Here is a 23,706-nt window from a genome sequence, read left to right as displayed (position 1 = left end):
TGCTCACAATAGCGCCGTTTATGAACCCGCCATGTAAGCCTACATACTGATAAGTGCCAATTCCGAGACCTATAGTAGACTAGCAATATTAATCCCTTAACTTATTACTTGTTAATTTGAAGTATCTATGAGCCAACCCAGTTATTCATTCAATCGTTATATACAAAAAATGGAGAACACCAAATGATAAAGAGCAGTACATTAACAATGCTTACGCCGTTTCCATATGCCATGCAGTTTTCGTGCAGTGAGAGTTTCCATATAGTACGTTCAATCAACCAATAAACGAATCCCACCCCAAAAGACTCCTGCATGGAACTATATCACATGAAACACACCCTCAAAACAAAAATTCCGTCCCAACAGCTATTTCACCTGTAGTTTTTAGTGGTAACTGATTGTACAGAACAAGGTTACTGTGCAGAATGATAAGGCTCAAAAGCCGTAAGCCCCTGTCCGACAGACTCGTCCTGCCGAGAAAGGGGAAAAGAAAAACAGGCCATGTGAAGAACACGTGTTTGTAGGTACAATGGACACACATGATTCATAACGCCAGATACTGAACAAAATGGGTATCACAAGGTAAACTCATCAGTATTGAAATGAGGATGGCGCTATGTGTCACCGTGCAATCATCCGACTTGGCCCAGATCCCGTCATGAGTCTTGAGGAATGAAGACCACCCAATGCTTTATTGGAAGTAGATAATGGCGGCGATGGTTCTCTCTTCGAGGTACCAAACAGACCAAAACGCGGAGGAGAATAACCTGGGTTTCGAGTGGTAGATTCATGTCTGCCTTCGAACAAATGATTTGGGTTACTGGAAGGTCCCTTGCGGACATCAAGAGGAGACGAGCTTTGAGACCTGAATCCAGACTTTCTGTCCAAAGCATCGAAGTCGACATTTCCGATGTGTCCGGCTCCGTGTTGTCTGTGATCCTGTTCCACTCCATATGGGGTATTGGCCGTTGAAGAGTTCGCGGCGGATGCATTGTCTGGAATAGTGGACGCTGATCCATTTGGTGCATTGATATCGATAACGCGCTTTTGCGCTGCTGGCGTTGTATAAGATGTCATATTAGACAAGTGCGCAGGACGATTGGCGTGTACATATTGAGGGTTGGTCCAGACAGCCTGCTGCTCGTGAAGACTTTCTTCGGCCGTTGTGTAGCGGGGCAGATCGGAAGAAACGTTTCCTCGGATTCCAGATTGCGGTGCCACAACTGGACGGTGTTCAATGGAAATCTGCAACACTCAGTGAGCTGAAAGCGCCAGAAGAGAGCATGAAATTGACTTACGCCCATCTTCTCGAAATCCTCGTCAACCTCTGTCGCACGAGCCTCAGACAACGTTGGCGCTGCAGGAAATCCGACATACTTCGCAACACCAGCCATGACCGATACTTCTTGGTTGTACGCAGCTTGTTGCGAGATTTGCTGTGACCGTCTGGTTGGGAAAGGGATATAATGATGAGTGCCAACCTCCTCAGTCTTGAATCGATCATGTTGGATGGCGTAGAATTGTTTGCTAACAGCAGTAGAGTGCTTCTCCCGCGTATCTCGAATACGCTGAAAGTAGGTGCTATGAAGCGCAGCGCGATCGGCGAGACTTCTACTCATAAGTGACTGCATGCGATATTGAAACAGTGTCTGCTCGTAGTTAATCTTCTTGTCGCGATGGCGCTCTAGACATTTCAGCTGACGCTGGAGCTCTAGATGTGATGGTTCTGGACTCGTGAGTTGTTCCAATTCGTAATCAAGCTTGGCAATTTTTTCATCGTAGATCCTGTACGACGTCAGTTGCTGCTTCCTCCCATAGTCATAAAAAGCAAACTTACTTCTCACGCAGCGTCGCAAATTCTTTTTCCAAAACCGCAAGAGCATCAATGGCCGCAATTTTTCGGGCCACTGCTATGAAATCAGCAGCTCGTCCATTACAAAATGTGAGGACAATAAACTCACACTCTTCTTCAGATTTAGTAGCGGCGTCAGCGTCGTTAGCATCATCGGCTACGTCGCCCGCTTCCTCATCCTCCTGCAACTGGTCTTCGGTATTTTCAGTTGCCGCATCTCCATTCTCTAGGTCTTCGTCAAAATCTCTAGCCTTTCTTCCTTTCCGCTTACCCTTCTTGACACCGCGCTTACCTCGGGTTACTACGGTAGGAACAGCGGAATCTCGTGTTTCATCGACCGGAGTTGCCTTTCCTGAAGTATCTTGCTGAGGAACCTCCTCGGTTTCTTCGCGCGTTGTCGAAGCATCAGCACCGGTCTCCTCCGGGACTTCGTCGCCTCCAACGGAGCCACGGCGCTTTCGTAATGGTTCATCATCTTCACCCATTTCTGTGTCGACATCTCCGTCTGCCTGAGGATGTTTGCGCTTTTTGCCTGCGACAGCTGCGGGCGAAGGAGGGCTTGACGCATCGCCAATGACTGGAATCTCGAGGCTTTCAGAGGCACCGTTGGGTTTAGACGATCGGCGTGTCTTGGTAGGAGTCTCATTCAATTCGTTCTCTTCGTCTTCTTCCATTTCGTCATAAGTTGTAGATTGTGCAAGTTTGCTGGGACTGCTCTCAAAGCGGTTTTCTCCCCTCAATCTGATATCTCGCTTTATTAAATGGTTATTCGGTGATTCTTCTAGACGCTCGGTTTCGGCTTCGGAATCTGCTTCTTCGGGTGCAGGTCGTGGAGGTGGTGGGAGCTCGTCATCAGAGGGCTCGTTTTCGGATACGTCATCTATTTCGCTTAGGCTGCTGGACCTGCCATCGTCCACCAGATGATCAAGGGAGATATCTGCGTCGCCAATGGCTCCGGCCAGCTCAACCCCAGGCTGGGCGACAGGCTCAGTGCTTTCAGCAACGTCCATAATCGCGACGCAGCTCACTGATCACCGCACACAATTGTCTTTGTGAAGAGAGTAGTAGGAGAGTTCGTTATGGTGGTAGGAGAAAAAAGTCAAAATAGTTGGTGCTCGCGATCGTGGTGCGCCTATGTTGCTGTAGAAAATTTGTTAGCCAAACTGAAAGTAGTAACCAACCAATAACGATGATCCGAGAAGCATAAGAACGGGAATTAATCGAATGAGGAGCGACAAGAAGAAAATATGCACAGAAATAGTGGAATTATTCGTGGAGAATGTTGCCTTTCTGACTGTGTTGACGAGCTCATCCAGCGGTTATTCGGGACAATTAGTCCGCGCAGGTGCTGTGCACGAGGCCTCTGGAAAAGTAAAATACAAGTATCGCGAAACCACAATTTTTGAAAAAACTCACCTATTAACAAAGCGCATTCAAAGACAGCTGAAGTTTCAAAACGGCGACGTCAGGCAAGACGCTCGACAACCGAAAACTAACAGCGAAACCCCCCACGGGCTCACAAATACCAGTTTTGCCTCCAAGAAAAACACAGTGCGCCAACAGATCGACGATACGGAAAAATATCGACGAGTGAATAGCGCACAAAGCTCAGGAACCTAACGGGATTCTGATGTGACCATGCGTTGTGGAAGCGAAACGATGAGCATTGAAAATCGACGACAGCTCCCAATGGCGGAGAGAAAGCGAGCGAGCGAGGGTAAACGGACAAGAGTCAAGACCGGAGGAAGGGAAAATTGCGAATCGAGTGGACGGGAGGCTCAAGCTAAAGAAGAACAAGTCGAGGTATAGTATGAGCTAATCCAGCGACGAGGTCTGGGGAAGTGTGTGAAATCAGCAGATGATGCTGGAATGGCAATTGTCGAGGAAGAGGAGGGTGCAATGACTGACTGACCTGGTTTGGTTCCTGTGCCGGGCGGCTTGGGGGGAAAAGAGGACGTCAGCCAATCGATTGCGTTCTGCCACGGGCGGTACTTTTCTGCCGCGGATCATTTCTGGCCTTCGACGCGGCTTGATTCCTTTCTGGACGCGTACTAGCCAATCAGTGCTTGTCAATTACTCACCGCCCGGACTTCGGCTTACCCTCGCCACGTGACCTCAGCCCGGATGCGTCTCCGTCACGGTGCTTTTTCGGCTGCTAACATCTTCTTGGGGAGATGTTGTGACTGAAAAATAACTAATCCTGAAATTAGAGTATTAGTCACCTGTCAACAGTTGAAAACTCATGTATTGAGATCTCTGTTGCAAAAGCGTGCATTGAGCTACAAGATGAGCTACGCCTGGGTCGTATGACTTCATCGCAATGTGTGGCTGTTTTCCGATGTCATTTTCTGTATGCGGAAATTTACAAATTTCAAATTCGCCAATTGTTTAGTAGAGTAATCCATGAATTATTTACTGAACTATCTTTATGATGCTAGAAATCATTCTAACTCTTGAAATATGTGTGCTCTGATCGAGAGCAGACTGAAATTTATGCAAACAATCTCCGGTTTCTTATCGGCAGATCACGTGGAGATAACGAAGCTTGCGATGCCAAGACATTTATTTTTTTTTCTTTGGCCGCGACACATCAAAGAAAATTGGAAGACACATCCTGAAGAAATCCCCCCTTGGTCAACAAGATATATAATTTCCTAGTTTCGTTATATTCGAAGTGCGATCTTGATAACACACAATGGCCAAAAAATCCAAGAGCAAATCCGATAAGTCTGAACAAGCGAAATCGAATGGCGCTGCTGCTTCAACAACATTAACAAAGGATGCTCCTATCGATCCATTGCTCGCTTCTCTGTTTGAGAAAAGTGTTAGTTTTTAGTTCTAACTACAAGCAAGTCTCAATTGAGGGATCAAATGCTGATTATTTACAGGCGGGACCGGTGAAAACACCATCCATACAATATAAGGAATTCGTACCTAAACCACAGTCTGCGAAACCTCTACCTGAAGTCGCAGAGCTAGAAGATGGTGCGGAGGATAGCGAAGACGACGATAGCGATGATACTAGTTCCAGCGATATGGATATGCAGGATGCCGATCAAAACGACGAGGACAGTCAGTTTGAATCCGAAAAGGAACAACCTGCAGAAGTGCAGCCGAGCCGGAAGCGTAAAAGAGGAGCTGCAGACAATTTGGAGGATGCATATATGCAGAAGCTAGCTCGCGAAGAGGAACGAGAGAAAGCTAGGCGCAAAATGGAAAAGTCGAAAGAACACGACGTCGAGAGCGATGCATCTGCGGAAAGTGATGAAGACTTCGCTGCTGACAGCGAAGAAAACTCCGATACACCACCACCTGTACATGAAACCGTTTCTGGCGCTGTAGAGGCCGAAGAATTGGACAAATCAAACCGTACTGTGTTTCTGGGCAACGTCTCGAATAAAGCAATCACATCAAAATCCGATAAAAAGGCTCTTTTGGCTCACATTTCATCCTTTTTACCTTCACTGCCGAAATCTCATACCCCTCACAAAATTGAATCAATCCGCTTCCGGTCAACTGCCTACGGTACACAACAAGGAGTTCCTCGACGAGCTGCGTATGCGCACAAAGAGACTATGGATTCTACAACTCTCAGTACTAATGCTTACGTTGTCTTTTCTACGTCTATTGCTGCTCAGAAGGCTCCTGGAGCTTTGAACGGCACCGTTGTGCTGGGCCGTCATTTGCGAGTTGATAATATCGCGCATCCTGCTGCTATAGATAACAAGCGATGCGTGTTTGTTGGCAATCTCGATTTCGTCGGACAAGAAAATGATGCAGAGGGTGACGAGGAAAACCCGAAAAAGAAGAAGAACACACCTCCTGCCGATGTTGAAGAAGGATTATGGCGAACATTCAATGCAAACACCGGCGTTGCGGAGAAGAAGAATGCCGCCGGTGGTAACGTCGAGTCAGTGCGGGTTGTTCGTGATCAGGCTACTCGTGTCGGCAAAGGCTTCGCCTATGTACAGTTCCATGACCCAAACTGCGTGGAGGCCGCATTGCTTCTAGACGGCAAGAAATTTCCCCCTTTACTCCCTCGCAAACTCCGCGTCACTCGCGCAAGGAAGATGAGCAAAAAGCGTGACGCCAACCCTCCGAGACGTGCTCCGACTGATAGTGCTCATAGCACTCTCCGCGGCCGTGTAAAGAAACTACTTGGACGAGCCGGAGCTTCCAAACTGCGCAATGGCAATGACGGCAAGCCTTTTATTTTCGAAGGTCAGCGTGCAGTTGAAAAGACTGATCAATTCAAGTTCAAGAGCAAGTCGCGTGGAGGAAGCAAAGGGAAGCCGAAGAACCGAAGTTCTAGACGCGCAGCAGCATACCGCGCCTCTGGAGGTAGAGCTGGCAGGAAAGCTGCAGAGTAGCAAACAGGAAGTATTATGCCGCTATGTATCTAGCATTTTTCCGCAAAGTCATGTTGTATGGTGAGAGATGTATATCGGCCGATGAGAGCCTTGGCTCACACGAAAATCAGGCGCATTTGTTTACCACTATTAGCTCTAACATCGTTCTGCGTAACCCTGTGTAAGTTCATATGTAATATTTTCTTCTGAATAAACAGGTTCAAAGAAATTGAAGGATTGCCTCCAGCATCACGTGGTCGCATCAGGACGCCGACCAATAAATATTTGGCGACGTCATCGCAAAAGTTACCCGCATCAAGGCATCGACATTCTACTCTTAGAGTATAAGATAAGATTCCCAATTACTCTCCCTCAAGCTTTAAAACTGTCAGAAAAAGCTGAGCGTTCAAGCAGAAGTTCTGCAATCGCTTAATATCCATACCTGTCATTCTTTGAAACCACCATCAAGCGGGAGACCTATGAGTTTCCTGGCAGAGGTCTTCCTTCTTTTGGTCTTCTACACTGTTACGCGATATTTTGCGAACGACGGTATGAACCATACTGGGAACCGTGTTCCTCTTCGTTACCGAGGACGAGGTGGTCGCCGAACGGTCCTCCCTTCGTATCCACAGCACAACGAAGCAGAGACAACTAGCAAGATCAGCGGTTCCGTTGATTCAGATGATACAGAAGACACAGATGTACCCGATGATACTCAGCACAAAGAATTTTACCCAAGCTTAGAAGACGTGTCTGAGGTTCGGAATATACTCCGTCGACTGTGGTCAAGCTCGTCAAAGTCATCAAGTCGGCGAAATGTTATGTTGCCGGACGAGGTGATTGATATTATTTTAGATGAGGCGGAATATTGGCCTAGTATGGTGACGAAACTCGATACAACTCCGTTTGTGATTTCTGCCGATGGGGATAGAGAATGTTTGAAGACGCCGCCGTTATGTTATAGTCTTGCAAAGGAGGGGAAGAAAAGCCAAGAAGAAGCTTCGCCGACAGGTCAAGAGAGCTCGCCACGGATTTTACTACATCGGGGTATTCATCCATGCCGAAAGATTGTATTCGATATATCATCCCACGATCAAGGTTGGGGCGGAGAAAGTGCTCATAGAGGCACATTCACAGGCTCCTGGACATGGTTCGATGCATATATAAGACCTTCGACCCCGAAAGACGACGCCGACGATGGTCGCAAAGCATCCGATACGACCACAGCTACGACGACCAGGTCAGCAGACTCCGACTCTAGCTCAGAGGGGACACCTTCTTCTCATCTAAGACCGTTTCTTCCGGAACCGACCAAACTTCAATGCAATCGCACCGCAACCATTAACTCTACCGATTATCACATTTTCTGGCATTACCGCGATAACTTGCCGGCTGATTCCCCCGAAGCAGAGCGAATCGAGCGAGAGACGGGTCGTGGACGGGCAACTTTAGATGGAAATGCGGTACGCAACATGAAAGTTGGCGACGAAGTCTCTGTATGGCTGAGGGCGCGATTTGCTGGATGGCGGAATCACGTTGATAAGATGTCAGTTAGGGTATTTTGGGCGGCTTGAGGTTATCAAGTGTCCGTGTGACGGCTATGATCATGATGTATAATAATAGGTACTATAATATTTGTCGGTCTTTTTTGGCTAATAGCTGTCAAGATCTTGTACATTAGCAGCCAAACCCCATCTCTATCGGGGCCTCTATGGTTTGTAGCAACAATACGATGTTGTTCCATTTTGCAAACTGGTACCAAAGAGCTTTGTCTTCAAAGACCCTCAGAACACCAATTCCGTTCAGTTCGGAAACAATCACTTGTTGAAAGCATCTCCTTTGTCCAAGTTGATACAATATTGAAACCGTTTACACTTATAGACTGGTTTCGTCAAACTACAGCCTGACCATTCAAGACAAGCACAAAACGGCTTTATTTAAGCTCTCTTCATCCATACTCATCTTTGAGTCTCGATGTCCTCTTCAAAATGTCCTTCACAGGCTGAAAACTTCGAATATTCAGCGCAATAGCTTACCTCCTCCCATTCCCCTTCTACAACTACCTCGACAAGTCTCCTACCGCAATCATGTCTTCATCACCATCCCCGGAACCGCAACCAACATACAATATTGGGTTGGACGGAGTCGAGTACGAGCCAGCCCTAGCCAACCATCTTCAAAAGAACCCAAACGACTTCCAAGCCGCCAGGGACATGTGGCTAAACCGTATCGTGGAAGCCTTCACGGGTTTGGGCAGCCATTCGGCATTTAGTTTCAACACCGACGAACTCATTTTCAACGGATTATTCGTCATTGACATTGCCAACAGCTTAGCGCACCAGATTCGAGTCGTGTTTGCGCATCCAAATTATAAGGGAAGTGATATAGCAACTCCGGACTCTGTGCTCTGGAAATTTTTGGTTGACAAGATGACTAGATATATGCTACAAGTCCGTCGGAAGAGGCTTGAATATATGTTGCTACCCACAAAGAAGCACAAGATAATGATGATTTGGAGGAGTATTACGTGATATTCGCGGTTGGTAGGAAAGTGCGGTTTCTTTGCCTGGAGCCTGGTTCTGATAAATTGGCGGATGCGGCTCACATTAGGGATAATGAGATTTATGATGCTATTGATGACAAGGAACGTGTTGAGGCGTCGTTGGGTGAGTTCGCGTTGCATGCTGCCTACCATCCGTGGTAGATATAGTCTATTTGCGGACTTTGTTTATACTTTATAAGATAGACATACTTGGAGACATAAAATGGCAAATCCTGTTCAATTTTCTTCTCTTAGAACACAACTGCATGCTAGTATATTCCCAGATATGTATATCCTGATCATAAAGAGATTACTTGTTGGTTATAAATGCTTCCTCCATTTGTATGAAGACATAGTTAGTACATGTAGGTACCGAAAGAAAGCTTATAGCACTTTACCAAAAGGCACCCGCATTCAGGATGTCCTTCTGGTAATTGTATTTGGGCTGCTCCATAGTTTTCAGAGCCGAGCTCATATTCCCAACAGTAGATGAGGTTATCCAAGCGGGAAATGTCCCATGCTTGGGGGAAGACCAATTCTTCCCCCCTCTGGCTGTATAGTTATCCTTGAAAGGCGCACGAAACACCCTTTGGGCGGCCTGAGGACAATGATATTGTTTCCTCATTAAAAGTCTGGCGTCAAGGAAGCAGCTACTAGAGAATGACCCGTTCCAGCTTATGCTTTGTATGTTTCATAGGCTCCCTGGCGTTGGACTGATTGTGACTCTGAACCAAAGCATCTACCCAGGGTATCTTGACTCGCATTGACTGCCATAACGCCTTGTAGAAAGGAAGTTTCCGGTGCCTTATAGAAGTGACGCTTGGCTACAGGGGCGGTTGTGAGTTTGATGCATCGAGTCGTGAAGGCACATACCTAGGCTTGAGACTTCGACACAAAGGCTCATAATCTTGGAAAGATGGAAGTATCAGATGTCACTGTTTTGGAAAGAGTCTGGAAGAAAATCCAGGCTTTTTGCTGCGGATATACATAGATTCCAGCACGAACCGCATGCTTTTTAAGAGTCAGAAAATCCGCTGTATATCAGGCGAAATATTGCAAACTGCAATGCCAATACGTGGGCCAAGATTTGAAGTCGAGGACAAGAAAGATAACGAAGACAGAGAGTGATATGGTAGGATTGATCATGGAGGTGCAAGTTAGTTATTCCCCCTGGGTTGTTGGGCATGTATCCCAAGCAATCATTCGAAATAATGAATGAGCTTGAATTAATCTTGAGATTAGGACACATATGCCTCGTCCTCAACTTTCCTGGATTTCTATCATCAAATAGTGCATGGCGGCCGATATGTGCCCTGGCGAGTCCCAACTAGCATGTGGCTCAACGTGATCCAGAAATATTACCTCAAACCTCAGAACGGCTGGGACGTCAGCATAAACGGACATTTCGAACATAACATAGACGGAGAACGCCAGCGTACCACAATGGTAGCGACAAGCATGGTAGATGCCGAGACTTCCCAACCTCGTCTTGTAATTGCAGCTCTTGAACACAGCTACTATATGGAGACCGATGAGGACGCGCCGACAGAGAACCTACTCCAGGATACCGAAGAATTCATGCTCTCACAGCGCCTCAAATGGATTGGAGAGAAAGCAGGCGGTGATCCAACAGTTTGGGAACGTACATATGTGATTTCGGTTGTGGGTACGAGCGTTCACTTTTATGTCCTGAAGCCCGACGAGAATCAGTTGCTTGAGTACTTTCCGGAGCGACACGGAATGTGGTACGATGCGATTGAGGACTGGGCGATTATTAATGAGGCTCTGATTGGGATTCAAGAGGATGTTGAGCATTGAATTTGATGGATCTAGGGAGTTTTTTTTATTCATGTTTCATTATGGTTCTGTGGTGATATCTAGGAGTTTGAGAAAGCCTTTTTTTGTAGAGTCAAATTAGATTAAGTGAAAATTCTCCTACTCTGGAATGCTTTGGGTTTTCTAGCCCTAACTTCTTCCAAGGCTGTGAAGCTTATACAACGCCAAGGTCTCGTAATCATCTAATTTACAGGCATTGTGTACCTAGGACCCTATGTGTACTATAACCCTTTACCAGGTGGGGTTCTCCTTTCTTAGCTGCCATCGATTTTGTGAGGGCGTACACACTTCTTGTTGGCTGAAAATATGCCTCAAAACGCCTATATAAACCACCCAAATTGCTAATCCCCCAACGGCCTCGTCTTTGAGGAAATCGTCTAATTTCTGGTTCACAAGATTCTGGCTTACCGAGTACCCATTCGCACTAACTAGTGGTTAGGGTATCTATTAAGTACTTATTCTATCTGGTTTATGCCAAAACAGAGCATGCACCCTACAAAACTGTTGATTTTGGGGATATTTTTTCCATGGTGCTTCTGTCCTTTAATACTACAAATTTCGTGTTGAAAAAGTGACGACGCAGAAAACAGGAGGGACAGGCTTCATCTACCAAGCAAAGGTGTAGAAGAGCGTAAAGATTGCTAGATCAGACGCTCTCAGTCTCTACTTTTGGTACTTAAGGTTTAGCTTTTAATACCATTGGTCGGACGCCACTTCATACTCTCTTTTTCGCAGTGCCAGATAGGGCTAGAATCGCGGATTGTGCTGCTTCGTGTGGCTAGCATCTGCGACTGAAGCTCAATAAGCCTTTTATCATGTGTGCTACATAGCATAGCTATTCTGTTACTCTGAAGATGCAATGCTTCAATTATGAACAATAACAACGATAGTCGTCTGTGATTGGGGCAGGTAAAAATCGGAAGCTTCCGACAATCGCATCCAACTGGTCTATAATTGAAGCTTTCTGATTTTCATCAAGAAAGTTCGCTCGCTGTCCGCCTGTTGGAGAATTCATGGATTTCCGGTATTGGAACGTGAGGTGCATGTTGCTTGATGTAGTCAATTGTGGGAATATGATTTATATCAATATTATTGCCAACTTTTATCACGATCTCTGAATTAAGCCCCAGCACTGCGGTTGAACCCTGGTGCCAAATGACTTCACTTGTTTTCACCAATTCATTGAGACCCTCAATAATAGCGGACACATCATAGTTCTTCCCGTAAAGATCCCCCAGACATGCTTGTAAGGCAGTCGTACTCAGTGGCCTTATGATATGGTATCGACGGGAATTCGGAACTCGTCTTTTTCGTTCTTATCCTAGAAGGAAGTTCGGTCACGGATCGCAAAGATGATTCACAAAATGCTTTGCCGAAGTGCGGGATAAGTCTCGATATTATGCTCTAATAAGGGGATCCTATCTCCTCGAGAGGGGAGGGATCTGAATTTCACGTTGATGTCATTGAAAATATGTTAGGCTTCAACCATCTAGAACACAAAGCTGCGCACATACTAGTTGATCTAGTATGCTAATACAGCTAGGAGAGAGGATCACATGGTATAACATGAGATTCCCAAGATTTTTTATACTCATATATTGGACAGATCTTAGATTTATCCACAAAGGAATCTTTGCAAGAGTATCACGTCACATAGAGGTATCTGTCCACACTGGAGTTTTGGTTCACTGAGCATGTCCGTGGGCTTATATAAGGCCAGTTCTGCTCAGTGAGTGAAAGTGGCGAGGAATTTAGAACTTAAATGGGAAGGAAAATCAACAGGCGTCCAAAGGTATGTAGGTAATATTGCGTCGAATGATAATCCAACATCTCTCATCCTCATGCATGGGCAAGTATAGCACATGGATGGGATTTTAAATTGACCTTGGCAACAGATCACTATTTCTAAGCATCGCCCTCAATAGAACTAAGGCAATTGATCATTTCAGATAATGCATTCCTCATCTTGCACCACTTATCTCCATCCATGTTCACTTCCAAGAGAACGCCCATATTCCTCGCCGAGACTGAGTCATCTCATATCGATGTATCATTTTAATCAAGGTTGTCACCATATCAGCAACTTCAGCGCGTCGCCTTTTGACGTCTTGTAATACTTGACGCCTCTATCGTTTCCTCACGGCTTATAGGCTTCCCTGAAGACACCTGCAAGGATACACTAACCCCATAAACGCACATTGCCTTCTACACACTAGAGAGCCATTCGATTGGCCCTGTTGCGAAGATATTTTCTGACGCATGGCAAATTTTGATTAAATCCAATTTGGAGATTGAAGGAAATCAAGAAGAGTAAATTGTTTTTCAAGCCTCCCTACATAATACTTTATGCTATTCAAATCGCTCTAGAGCTACTTCGGCTTGTGCCTTCCTGGAGATTGTATAATACCGTGAATTATACATTTTGATGTCTCTTTTCTGGCGAGTATACGGATAATGTCATCGTAATTGATACTATGTCTACTAACAGCTGCTGAATCATACGTTGAAAAAAAAAATTTGTGTATTTCTAGAGCTTTTACCGAAGTGCTCTCCATTACCGATATTTACTAAAAACCTCACGATATACCCAAATCCAAGATAAATGAAATTTCCTTCAAAGGAGTGTCTCTATCTGATTAATGCAAGTACGCAACCAACAAATCTAAAGAAAAATCAAAACATATGCATATCAAAATATGTAAGCCCCAAAGAAATATCCAAATCCCATGCTTCCTCGCTAGCTCCATTCCCATGCACGTAGGTCGTCGTTTCGGTCATCAGTCATAATCATATTTCCGTGTAGTACATGCTCAATCTTTGAAAATACAGGTTCTTCAGTCTTGAAATACAAATTGGTACAATCAGTCATCTTGAATAGACAAAGGGAAGTTGCAGCAAATTAACAAAGGAAAAGAAAGGAAAGAAAAAGTCAATCTGAAAGTTGACAATTCATGACTCGGTTTTTGTTTGTAGTAATGGTTTGTAATTCAGAGATAGAAGGAAGATTTAAGGAGTCGGAGAACGTGATGAATCGCCATTCACACTCCCCCTACTTCCAGACTTCTGGCCCTGCTCTTCTCTCCGAGCGAGCACTGAAGGAGAATCAGAGTACAAGATGGAACCGGGAAAATAAACACAAGCATTCATCTTCTCCTTGTCATCGGCAAAGTCCTCATGAGCCGCCTCCCTGTAGATACGAGGGAAGACTCTGAGAAGGACATGTCGACCAGAAGCACTGCCGGATGAACTGGGGTCAGGAAGGGGTCTACCACACGTATACTCTTCCCAACCCTCATTAACATCACTATCGGACTCTGGTGCCGGCATGGTAGCAAGTACAAGCTCCCTCTCAACTCGAGCATGCCTCCATGTCTCTGCCGCCAATTTCACAATTCGTCGAATACCACTCAACAAGGCATCCAACTGCTTCGGATCGGCGAAATGCTTGATATGATCCACGATCTCATCCACAATCACAGCTGCCACAACATTGATGGATTGCTTGGCATCAGATGTGGTATAGGCTGCTTTGAGTGTTTGTTGTCTCCAGAATGCTTCTCGACGGACGGATTTGCGGCGAATGTCCATTGACAAGACCTGGAAGAAAGTATCTGCTTTGTCGTAGCGGCGGCCTAAGGTGAAGAGGAACGGTTGGAAGATACGATAGGTCAAGGTTTTGGAGACGACGTGTTGGATGTATGCGGATCGGAGTTCACGAGACGCAGCTGTATTGTCTAAAAAAGAGGGCATCTCCGGTGGGATTTTCTCGAGGATGTCTTTTGGAGGATCGATAGGGAGGTAGGAGAAATGGTCTTTGGAGAGTTCAACGATCAATCGTCGAAGTTGACCGAATGCGTCGACACTATAATCATTTGAGTTAGTAACCGGGTCACGAAATTGAGAGTCATGATTGTCATGGAAGAGATGTATTATTAGGGTATCCTCAATACTTACAAAAATTGATCGCCCTTTGAGCTTTTGAGGTCTGTCGCCTCCCCGAGACTCTGTAACGTCTTCCTCAACTTCTCCCGATCATTCTCCATATTATCGATCGTTCGACGCATCTCTTCAACAGCGGCCTGCAGATGTTTTTCGCGGATTACGTCGTCTCGTTCCAGGGCGTCCTTTTCTCGTTCGATGCCCGCCAATTCATCCAATTTCTCGTGAAGTTGTCGCTGAAGCATGGATTTCTCTGCTGCCCATGTTCTTTCTTTTTCTTCAAAGTCCTTGGCGAGTTTTTCGAGGCGGTCTTGGAGTTCCTTTGCATTAGCTTCATGGGTGGTGCGCAGATTGGTTAGCTCGGTTGAGTGCATATCACGAAGATTGTCGAGTTCGGTGAAGTGAGATCCAATGAGTTGTCCTTTCTCCTCCGCATGTCGCTTGTGAGCTTCCTCCAACTCGGTATGCTTGCCTTCGAGCTCGGCTTTCTTGACAACGAGCTCTTCAAGGGTCGACTGTAACTCGGCCTGGGTGGCTTGTAGCTCTTCCTGCTTGTAGTGAAGATCATCTTGAGCTTTATGGATCTCCTGTAGCTTGGTTTCGAGCTCTGTCTTGGTTGTCTCAAGTTCCTTCTCTTTCGTCTCCAAGTCCTCGGATTTGCTCACAAGAGAATCACGAACGGTCTGCAGATCATTCTTTGCAGCCTCCAATTCGGCAAGAGTTCTTTCAAGTTCGGCATGTTTCTCCCCAATGGCAGCTTCGTGTTCGGTCTTCATGTTAGCGTGCACTTCTTCCAGTCCGCGGTGTTTCTCTTCCCAAGCAGACTTCAAAGCTTCCTGCTCGTCAAGAAGCTCCTTCTCGCGTTCGTTGTAGCGTTCGTTAGCAGCAGTCTCATCCTCAGTCCGGATCTCTTCAAACAGATTTGTCAACTCTTCCTTTTGCATAGCCAGTTCAGTCCTTTCGTGCTCTTTCGCCTCTTCCAGAGCCCTCTCATGATCCAGCTGCAGCTCTTCGATCCTTTTCTGAAGAGTCTGGATTTCTGCCTCAAGCTCCGATTTAATACTTTCAAGATCCTCATTCTGTTTCCGAGACGTGTCGAGATAGTCTTGTAGTTCCTTGATCTTCTCCTGCTGGCTCGAAATATCAACCCGAAGACTGCTGATGATCTCCCTGAACTTGCCGTACTCTTCCGCCGCCTCCGTGGCAGCCTTCTTCATCTGGCCCTGGAGTGCCTCGATGTAAAAGTCCTTGTGCATAATGGCTTGTTCATGCTGGGCCTGTAATTGTCGTGCCTCTGCCTCTCTGGCCTGGAGTTTCTGGCGGGTTTCCTTGAAGCTATCCAGCATGCGTGTGATGTCCGGCATAGCTTTCTCAACCCTGCCCATGAGGTGGTGGTGTTCTTGATGATCATCATCGTTATTGTTATGGCTGTTCGACTTCTCCATTCGCTGGCTGTGGACATGACTATTTCCGCTTCCATTGGATAGTGTACGATCCATTCTGCCGTTGTAATAGTCTCTTGCACCGTTGACGAAAGTGCTCGCACGTCGAGGATACATATGAGGAGATGCCATGGGTGTATGTTCCATCATGGGAGAGTGGTAGGCCGTGGCGAAGCTGGCAGAAGATGGAGCCACACTTGCTTGATGCATACTTCCTGGATTCATCGATTGTGGAGGCATGCCCATCATGTATGGGTTGTACGCTTGCATTGTAGGACTGACGTATCGGTATTGTGGTGAAGTGTGATATGCCAAAGGTGAGCCATGACGGGAAAGAGGATGATCGGGAGGCACTGGAGAATGTACAGAGCGTGGCTCACTTGGGACCGGTGATGGTAAGGGAGCAGGTCCGGCATGAGTGGCGCCAGCAATTGAGTGCTTTGATGATGACATCTCTTCGGCGGTCTCTGCAAGGACATTCTCTGGATGGTCTTGATGTTCGGACTCTGCGGGTTGCTCTGGTTCGTCTCTAACTTCTGGTTGGTCTGTAGGTGCATCTTTCTCTACAGCCGTCTCAACTGGCTCTTCCGGAACAACGTTGTCAGATTCTTGAGGCTCCTCTGCACTAGTTTCGGGTGCCTCATCCGTGGACTCTGGAGCATCACCATCTTGCTTCTCTTCGGCCGTTTGGACTGCCGCTGACTCCGGTTCTTCATGTTCAGCATCTGCTGCGGTTTCTGTAGCGGCTTCAGGATCCTCAAGTTTCTCTTCGGGCAATGCCTCTGGAGCTTTACCTGGATCAACCGACTCCACTACTTCATCTGACCCATCTTTGGCATCTTCAAAAGTATCCGCCTCCTCTTTAAGGGCATTTTCTGCCGCAGTGCCAGCTGACTTCCCACTAACCGACGGAGCGGGCGAGTGCTTCTTGCTTTTCATTGAGCCGGCGTCGTCTTCGACAGTAGGTTGATGAGGTGCAATCATGCTCCAATCTTCAGGGGGTTGAGACTCTGGCTGCTCGTCGATATCGTTGCTGTTGCTGTCGATGTCGGCACTATTGTTGATCTCGTTGCTTTTGTCTAGATCCTCTCTGTTGTCGTTGTTGTTGACTAAATCGTTGCTATTGTCAATCTCGTTATTGACGTCTTTGCTGTTGTCGTTGTCGTTGTTGAGATCGATACTGTTGTCGATGCCGTCACTATTGTTGATCTCGTTACTGTTCTCAAGATCGATGCTTTTGTCTAGACCCTCAACAGTTTCCTTGTCGTTGACTAAATCGTTGCTATTGTCAATCTCGTTATTGACGTCTTTGCTGTTGTCGTTGTCGTTGTCGTTGTTGAGATCGATACTGTTGTCGATGTCGTCACTATTGTTGATCTCGTTACTGTTCTCAAGATCGATGCTTTTGTCTAGACCCTCAACAGTTTCCTTGTCGTTGACTAAATCGTTGCTATTGTCAATCTCGTTATTGATGTCTTTGTCGTTGTCATTATCCTCGTTGCTGATATTAGTGTTGTCGTAGTCGTTGACAATATTGGTATTACTGTCGTTATTCTTGTTGTCTTCGTCGTTGTTCTCGTTGTCGTTAGTGATGTCGTTACTGTTGTCGATAGTTTCCTCGTTACCGGGCCCGTCAAGACTTATATCAACTGGCTCCGGGCCTGGTACTATATCAACTTGCTCTGGAGCAGAAGGAACTGGCTCAGTGTCCTCCTCCAAGGGAGCAGTCTCCTTTTGTGCATCCACAACAGGTGATGTAATCTCCTCAGGCACCTCAGGCTCTTCGGGTGCAGCGACGTCTTCAGGCACAGCAGCAGCAGGGGGAGCTTCTTCATTCTTCTGGTTCTTCTTCTTATCGGCCTTGGCCTTTGACTTGCTCTTTTTACCCATTTTTGTGTTGGGATCACGCACGTACCGTGATTGGTGATGAGTGTGACGAGAAGCAGGAGAGACTCGGCCTGTTGCTAACGTGTTCCCAATCGTAGATAGACGCTGCGAGACCGTTCAAAGAACGCGTGAGAAAAAGTAAAGAGCTCAAGCAGCCAGGATCAACTCGACAGGCATTTATAGAGTTATGGTGTGTTGATGATGAAGATAATAGGATAGATATACAAGGTCAAGGTGTATTCAATCCCGGAAGGCGACCTGCCTAATCAGTTTGAATTCAAATGCGTGAGGCGATTAGTAGATGGAGAGAATAGAGTGGAGGAGATAAGAATAGAATGGCAGAAAATATCGTCAAATGAATATTATACACAACAGTCTGGAGAAATTGGTCAGACACCAGAAATAAAGCAGAAAGACGATTCGGGAAGTCAACGGCGTCAGAATTTGGGCTGCTAAACAAGGAAGCAAATGATTAGTAGCGGTTATATAGTGAAAAGCATGAGATTCCCAAGATTTGTGTGTTTCCATGACAATGCATGCATGAATCCATCGCGGTGCTGCGTCCCACTTTAGCGACATAACGAACTCGAGGGACTGGGTTAGGAGTTAGGTAGCGCCAGTAAAGCAGGCCGAAACCATGCAAGCATGCTAACTAACGGTCTAACTATGAAGAGCCATGTAAGAGAAAGGAGAAAACTGTGAAATTTCATTCGTCGCCGATGCTAGTGAACTGCCAATAAGTGAGGCATCTCAGATGAAGTGAGTGCGTATTGGGTATCAAACTGCGCATCGGTGTATCACTGGGCAGCAACTGCTGTCGTTGGCTATGACTATCACTTGCCAGAGGGGCCAAATATCAACCTGGTGAATTGTGAGTCAAAATTTCCCGATTTTGTATGTGGTTTTCCAATCGAAAACTAGACTTTCCCTTCGCTTCATCATTCCGTGCTCCCAAAATCAGTGCTCTCTTAGTATGTGAGTTGTCTCCAGTGGACAACGAAGCAGTGACCCGCCGACTATCCGACGGGTTAGCACATGACAATGTCTGATTGTCCATTTACCTGTTGACTTGTCCCCATTCGGAGATGATGTTTTTCATTCCGCTTGGCCGGGTCCGAGGTAAGCAGTGAGTGTGGAGTGTTGAAGTTACAACGGGTCCTCCCGTTGTACATGTGTGTTTAATTGCTTCGTTGGATGATACTTGGCGTTTCTGTATAGGTGGTTTCATGTCTATTCGATGTATCCGATAATGTTGATAATTGTCGATATTCAGAAGATAAGTCACAAATATTCAAATGAGTCACGATATCTGTCAAAGGAAAGAAATGTGAGCTGGTAAAAGTAGAACGATGATTGGCCAATTACCATTTCTACTGACGGTGTTCACGTGACCCGGCCCACTCGGCGGCCAACCTCGCTCCATCAAATCCACCAGCTTCATACTCTGCTGTACAGCGCTTCATCGCACAATTAAACCACATATCCACCATGTTTGTTGTCAGACGGTCGGCAGCTCCCGTGAGGCAGCTGCTGCGTCAACAGCCGCGTCGATTCGAGTCTCACGCCGCACATGACCATCACCACCACGGTCCGGTGAACGAGAGCTTCGGAGTGAGTCTACCCTGTCAATATCGACCGCTTCAATGTATCATGTCTGGTCGTATCACTAACCATTAAATCATCACACGATAGCCGAGTTTCTACGTCGCCGTCTCTACCTTCGCCGCAGGCTTCCTGCTTTACCGCATCTCCAAATCCTCCGAGGACTCATTCATTTCCCGCCTCATTACCAAATACTCGCCTGATCAGAAGATCTTTGAGGAGCGGAATGCCATTCACACTGTTGCTCTAGAGGAGGCTGCTGCTGATCGTCATTTGTTTGTTGGTCAGGGTCATCAGGAATACGTGGATTTGAGGAGCAACGAGTACGTCCGCCCTTCCCGTTCAGTACTCTCAGTTTTGACTATTAGAGGCTAATGCAGAGAAAAAAAAAAGAGTGTTTAATACCGGATCACCATTTAACGTCGCCCCAGGCTCTCAGGCTGATCTGAACGCTATTGCCGCTCATTATCGCAAGTACAACCAAGATCTCGAGAAGGACCGGGTAGCCAGGACGAAAGATGGCAAGGTTGTTAGCGTATTTGACTAGACGAGACATCAACATACTCCGATATCTCTGTTCACTCCTTGTTCTCAGCCATGAATTCCTTTTTCTAGATTTTGTCGGCTCTGGGCCTGTTATGTGTATTGTACATAAAGTTAAAGAAGCAAGAAAAGAAACATTTCATTGCCGAATTCGTACAGCATAGCCCATTTTTACATCAATTCTTGCTAAACCCAATCTCCAAAACCACCCTCTTCACTCCCCCAGAAGTTATCTCTCTCCGTTCCTGCACCTGAACAACTTCCTCGTCCTGCAAAGGCTGTTGGTGCAAAACCTGCAAAAACTCATCCACACCCCCTCCAACACCAAAATAAACCTTCTTCGCTGCAATCAGTGCCGTACTCTTATTCCTCCTTTCTTGTTGAACACCTGCCGAACTGCGTAAAAGTTCAAGTAACGTCTCCGAAAACACCCCCAGAGAAGAAGGGGAGTATATCGTCTCACTAGCTAGGATGAGTGTCGACACGTTCTCTGTAAACTGCTGACCTCGATTCAAGACCAATCGCACGAACTCTGGCGACCAACCACCAGATATAAAATCAAGCTCAATGACCCTATTCGCAAGATCGGCTTGGAACGTGTCGAGAAGTGTGGTGTCGATATCTAATTCGCCTTCTTCCTCCACGTCTTTGCCATTTACTGCTCCATCTGTTGAAGTCCTCCTCGGTGACGAAGGAGAATTAACCCACCACGTCAACAAGAAATTACACAACGTTACCATCCTCAAAACCGTAGAATTGTAGTCCGCCAACGTAAACCGGAATCTCCGTTTCTGTCGTTGATCCGTCGTCGACGACAATAACACCTGCGCAAACAACATCAAAGAAGGCGCCGCCGTCCCACAACCGAGCTCAATAACATTCACCCCTTCATCCTCACCCTCACCCTCACCGATATACTTTGAATTCAAAAGAACATCGGCAAGATCCAACGAGCATTCCCACGTCTTAAAACCTCCCTCATAAAAGTTCGGTTTCAGGTCTCCTTGCTCCAGATCAGCGATTAGTTCTGTGTGGCCAGTTGCAAAACCCGAATCATCGTCTTCGGCCATTAGTTGAGTTCGGACGTCGAAGAGTTCTCGACGGGCTATTGTGATTGTTTTGTTGGTTTGGGTTGAATTCTTCTCGTTATTGTTTATGGTTTGGTGATCGGGATTTGATATCTCTACTTTGAATGTATTGTATGAAAGCTGTGATGGAAGATTTGTCGTCTGGAGCATGTCAGAGATGCTAATCACAGAGGGGATTTAATATAGAAAGCTTACCCAATCTTTCAGCGCGTGCCGTACGGCTGGAAACATATCAGGTGCATTCACATCTTCTGCTTGAGACTTTTCGGAGACATTATTCCCAGGATCAACCTCGACATCATTGTCGATATCAACGTCAATATCATCGCCGGAAAATCCGAAACGAAAGGTTGACGCCATTTTCAGATATAATGTGTTAAATATATCTCTGACGTTTAGTTTACAGTAATCCCTCAAGAACGAAGGGGTTTGTCAAGACTGAAAATGATACAGGGATATATGGAAAATAAAATACGATAAATTCGATGTTGTTGAGGACGTATATCACTAGCCTCTTCAACCCAATCATATTGCATTAAAAGGAAGGGAGACCCATATTATTACATATAAATACATCTCTGTCTACTTACAAGATTTACGGTTCACCGATGACTTTGGCCGATAGAACGACAGTTGAATACAATATCCAATTCTATAGCAACATAGGCCTTGACTGTCCAGAATAACGCATATCCAAAGTTTTCAAACCAGCCAACCGGAAACAACAAAATCCACAATGTCTATATTTAAACGCAAATCATACCCAAAATTTTTTAACATAATCACAGAAATCTAAGCACCGTTAGCAGGCGCAACAGATTTCTCCAGCGCCTGCAAAATATCCGCGGTAAGATCATCCACATCCTCAATCCCACAACTCAACCGAATCAAATCATCAAACACCCCCACTGCCTCCCTCTGCTCCTTGGGAATACCAGCATGCGTCATACTGGACGGAACCTCACACAGAGACTCAATCCCACCCAAACTCTCCGCCAATACGAAAACGCGCACGTTCTGACAGAATCGTTCAGCAGCTGCATGACCACCGTGGATACGGAAACTGAGCATTCCGCCACCCATACCATCGCGATGTTGCTTTTGGGCGATGGCGCGTTGCGGGTGGGAGTCGAGACCGGGGTAATTTACCGATTTTACGAGTGAGGAGGATTCGAGGACCTTTGCAACGGCAGAGGCATTTTTGTTTGCCTCTCGCGCGCGCAAGTGCAGGGTTTTCATGCCGCGGTGGGCGAGCCAGCAGTCGAATGGAGAGGGGACGGCACCAATGGCGTTTTGGAGGAAGGTGAGACGGTCCTTGAGTTCGGGGGAGTTGAATGCGGCGACGCCCATCAGGACATCCTAGGAATGTCAGCTTGAGTCCAATATCTGCCGGTTAAAAGCGAGACTTACAGAGTGCCCATTAATATATTTGGTGACAGAGTGAACCACAATATCTGCCCCGTAATCCAACGGATTCTGAATATAAGGACTCATAAACGTATTATCCACCACGACCAAAATCCCATGTCGATGCGCAATAGTCGTCACTTCACGAATATCCACCAAACTCAACGTCGGATTTGTCGGCGACTCAATCCAAATCAGTTTTGTGTCTGGTTTTATAATTGCTTCATTCCCGATTTCAAGCGTGGGCGTGAATGTGACGTTTACCCCGTGCGCTGCTGCGACTTTGGTGAAGTATCGGTGTGTGCCGCCGTAGACGTCGGAGACGGAGACGACGTGTGAACCGGCGGCGAGGGATTGTAGGATTGTTGCTGTCGTGGCGGAGCCGGAGGAGAATGCGAGGGCATATCGGGCATGTTCAAGAGCGGCGACGGCTTCTTCGAAGTGGTCTCTTCAGATGTATATTAGAATTGCGAGGGGATTTTTGAAAAAGAGAAAGAAACTCACCGGTTAGGATTTGCGCTGCGTGTGTACTCGTAAATACCAATTGGTTTTCCAACACTTGACTGTGCAAAAGTAGTAGAAAGCGAAATCTGAAAACATCAGCGAAATTGTCTACGTTGTCGATATGTTGCCGTAAACTCACCGGCGCAATCACGGCTCCCGTGTTAGGATCAATGTGAGATCCCGAATGCACCGCTCGAGTACCGAACCTGTGCTCAGGCGATGCAGGTCTTGGAGGCGTCTCGACGGCATCTCCATGAGTCAGAGGCTTGAGAAGTTGAGGATTTACCAAGGGAATACTCATTGTGATGGCGGGGTAGATCTACAACAGTATTAGCATCTAGCAGGGATTTATGGCGACATCAGGGGATAGACTTTGGACTCACTTTTCTTTTTTGTCTTTTTTATTTTGCGGTTGATATGATATGCAATAAGAAATAAAATGTACAGGAATTGAGAGAGAATGAAGAATTTATAAACTACGTATGAAGGCAAAAGAAAAGCCCTGTCTATCAATTTATAATCTGACAAATCCCACCCCACTTTCTACACTCTTCTTTCGTATGTCCATAATTTATCAGCGTTACACCATTGAACTGGAATTCTCGGATTATTATCCAAATTATCTGTTCGATGTTCATGTGGTTCGTATCAGGGGATGGTCGAAGTTATGTAATGGAGTGGAAATTTTTCTTCCTTTTCCCCTAAGCCGATGATA

The 23,706-nt window shown here is 46.2% G+C and overlaps 9 protein-coding genes across 9 annotated transcripts, besides 1 other annotated feature; 5 read left to right on the top strand and 4 right to left on the bottom strand.

Annotated features, from left to right (window-relative positions):
- Positions 1–123: 123 nt before the first annotated feature.
- Positions 124–2,862, bottom strand: TSTA_011730 (uncharacterized protein; the record flags this gene model as incomplete). Its single annotated transcript, XM_002483253.1, has 4 exons — positions 124–1,245; positions 1,299–1,785; positions 1,838–1,907; positions 1,962–2,862. The coding sequence occupies 4 exons, from the start codon at positions 2,860–2,862 to the stop codon at positions 622–624; spliced, it is 2,082 nt and encodes a 693-aa protein (XP_002483298.1). The 3' UTR covers positions 124–621.
- Positions 2,863–4,457: 1,595 nt separating this feature from the next.
- TSTA_011720 (RNA binding protein, putative) lies at positions 4,458–6,222 on the top strand (the record flags this gene model as incomplete). Its single annotated transcript, XM_002483252.1, has 2 exons — positions 4,458–4,676; positions 4,741–6,222. Exons 1-2 carry the CDS (start codon positions 4,548–4,550, stop codon positions 6,220–6,222), a joined length of 1,611 nt encoding a protein of 536 aa, XP_002483297.1. The 5' UTR covers positions 4,458–4,547.
- Positions 6,223–6,245: 23 nt separating this feature from the next.
- TSTA_011710 (uncharacterized protein) lies at positions 6,246–7,950 on the top strand (the record flags this gene model as incomplete). The annotated part of the gene is made up of 3 exons (XM_002483251.1): positions 6,246–6,382; positions 6,420–6,543; positions 6,600–7,950. The coding sequence occupies 3 exons, from the start codon at positions 6,246–6,248 to the stop codon at positions 7,773–7,775; spliced, it is 1,437 nt and encodes a 478-aa protein (XP_002483296.1). The 3' UTR covers positions 7,776–7,950.
- Positions 7,951–8,288: 338 nt separating this feature from the next.
- Positions 8,289–8,905, top strand: TSTA_011700 (uncharacterized protein; the record flags this gene model as incomplete). The annotated part of the gene is made up of 2 exons (XM_002483250.1): positions 8,289–8,554; positions 8,812–8,905. 2 exons carry the CDS (start codon positions 8,289–8,291, stop codon positions 8,903–8,905), a joined length of 360 nt encoding a protein of 119 aa, XP_002483295.1.
- Positions 8,906–9,887: 982 nt separating this feature from the next.
- Positions 9,888–10,561, top strand: TSTA_011690 (uncharacterized protein; the record flags this gene model as incomplete). The annotated part of the gene is made up of 2 exons (XM_002483249.1): positions 9,888–9,899; positions 9,986–10,561. 2 exons carry the CDS (start codon positions 9,888–9,890, stop codon positions 10,559–10,561), a joined length of 588 nt encoding a protein of 195 aa, XP_002483294.1.
- Positions 10,562–13,136: 2,575 nt separating this feature from the next.
- TSTA_011680 (uncharacterized protein) lies at positions 13,137–17,850 on the bottom strand (the record flags this gene model as incomplete). The annotated part of the gene is made up of 2 exons (XM_002483248.1): positions 13,137–14,441; positions 14,534–17,850. The coding sequence occupies 2 exons, from the start codon at positions 17,848–17,850 to the stop codon at positions 13,586–13,588; spliced, it is 4,173 nt and encodes a 1,390-aa protein (XP_002483293.1). The 3' UTR covers positions 13,137–13,585.
- Positions 16,988–17,167: a microsatellite.
- Positions 17,851–19,308: 1,458 nt separating the features above from the next.
- TSTA_011670 (NADH-ubiquinone oxidoreductase 178 kDa subunit, putative) lies at positions 19,309–20,775 on the top strand. The gene is made up of 3 exons (XM_002483247.1): positions 19,309–19,458; positions 19,540–19,772; positions 19,843–20,775. The coding sequence occupies exons 1-3, from the start codon at positions 19,336–19,338 to the stop codon at positions 19,994–19,996; spliced, it is 510 nt and encodes a 169-aa protein (XP_002483292.1). The 5' UTR covers positions 19,309–19,335; the 3' UTR covers positions 19,997–20,775.
- TSTA_011660 (uncharacterized protein) lies at positions 20,169–21,487 on the bottom strand (the record flags this gene model as incomplete). The annotated part of the gene is made up of 2 exons (XM_002483246.1): positions 21,276–21,487; positions 20,169–21,221 (listed from the first exon to the last, which is right to left on the bottom strand). Exons 1-2 carry the CDS (start codon positions 21,438–21,440, stop codon positions 20,169–20,171), a joined length of 1,218 nt encoding a protein of 405 aa, XP_002483291.1. The 5' UTR covers positions 21,441–21,487.
- Positions 21,488–21,761: 274 nt separating this feature from the next.
- TSTA_011650 (cystathionine gamma-lyase) lies at positions 21,762–23,292 on the bottom strand (the record flags this gene model as incomplete). The annotated part of the gene is made up of 4 exons (XM_002483245.1): positions 21,762–22,439; positions 22,491–22,935; positions 22,992–23,077; positions 23,131–23,292. The coding sequence occupies 4 exons, from the start codon at positions 23,290–23,292 to the stop codon at positions 21,873–21,875; spliced, it is 1,260 nt and encodes a 419-aa protein (XP_002483290.1). The 3' UTR covers positions 21,762–21,872.
- Positions 23,293–23,706: the final 414 nt, after the last annotated feature.

This window comes from Talaromyces stipitatus, genomic scaffold, assembly GCF_000003125.1.
Source record: "Talaromyces stipitatus ATCC 10500 scf_1105507295549 genomic scaffold, whole genome shotgun sequence".
Classification (NCBI taxonomy): Eukaryota; Fungi; Ascomycota; class Eurotiomycetes; order Eurotiales; family Trichocomaceae; genus Talaromyces; species Talaromyces stipitatus.
Note: the sequence above shows the minus strand (reverse complement) of the source record. Positions and strands in the feature narration are given on the sequence as shown.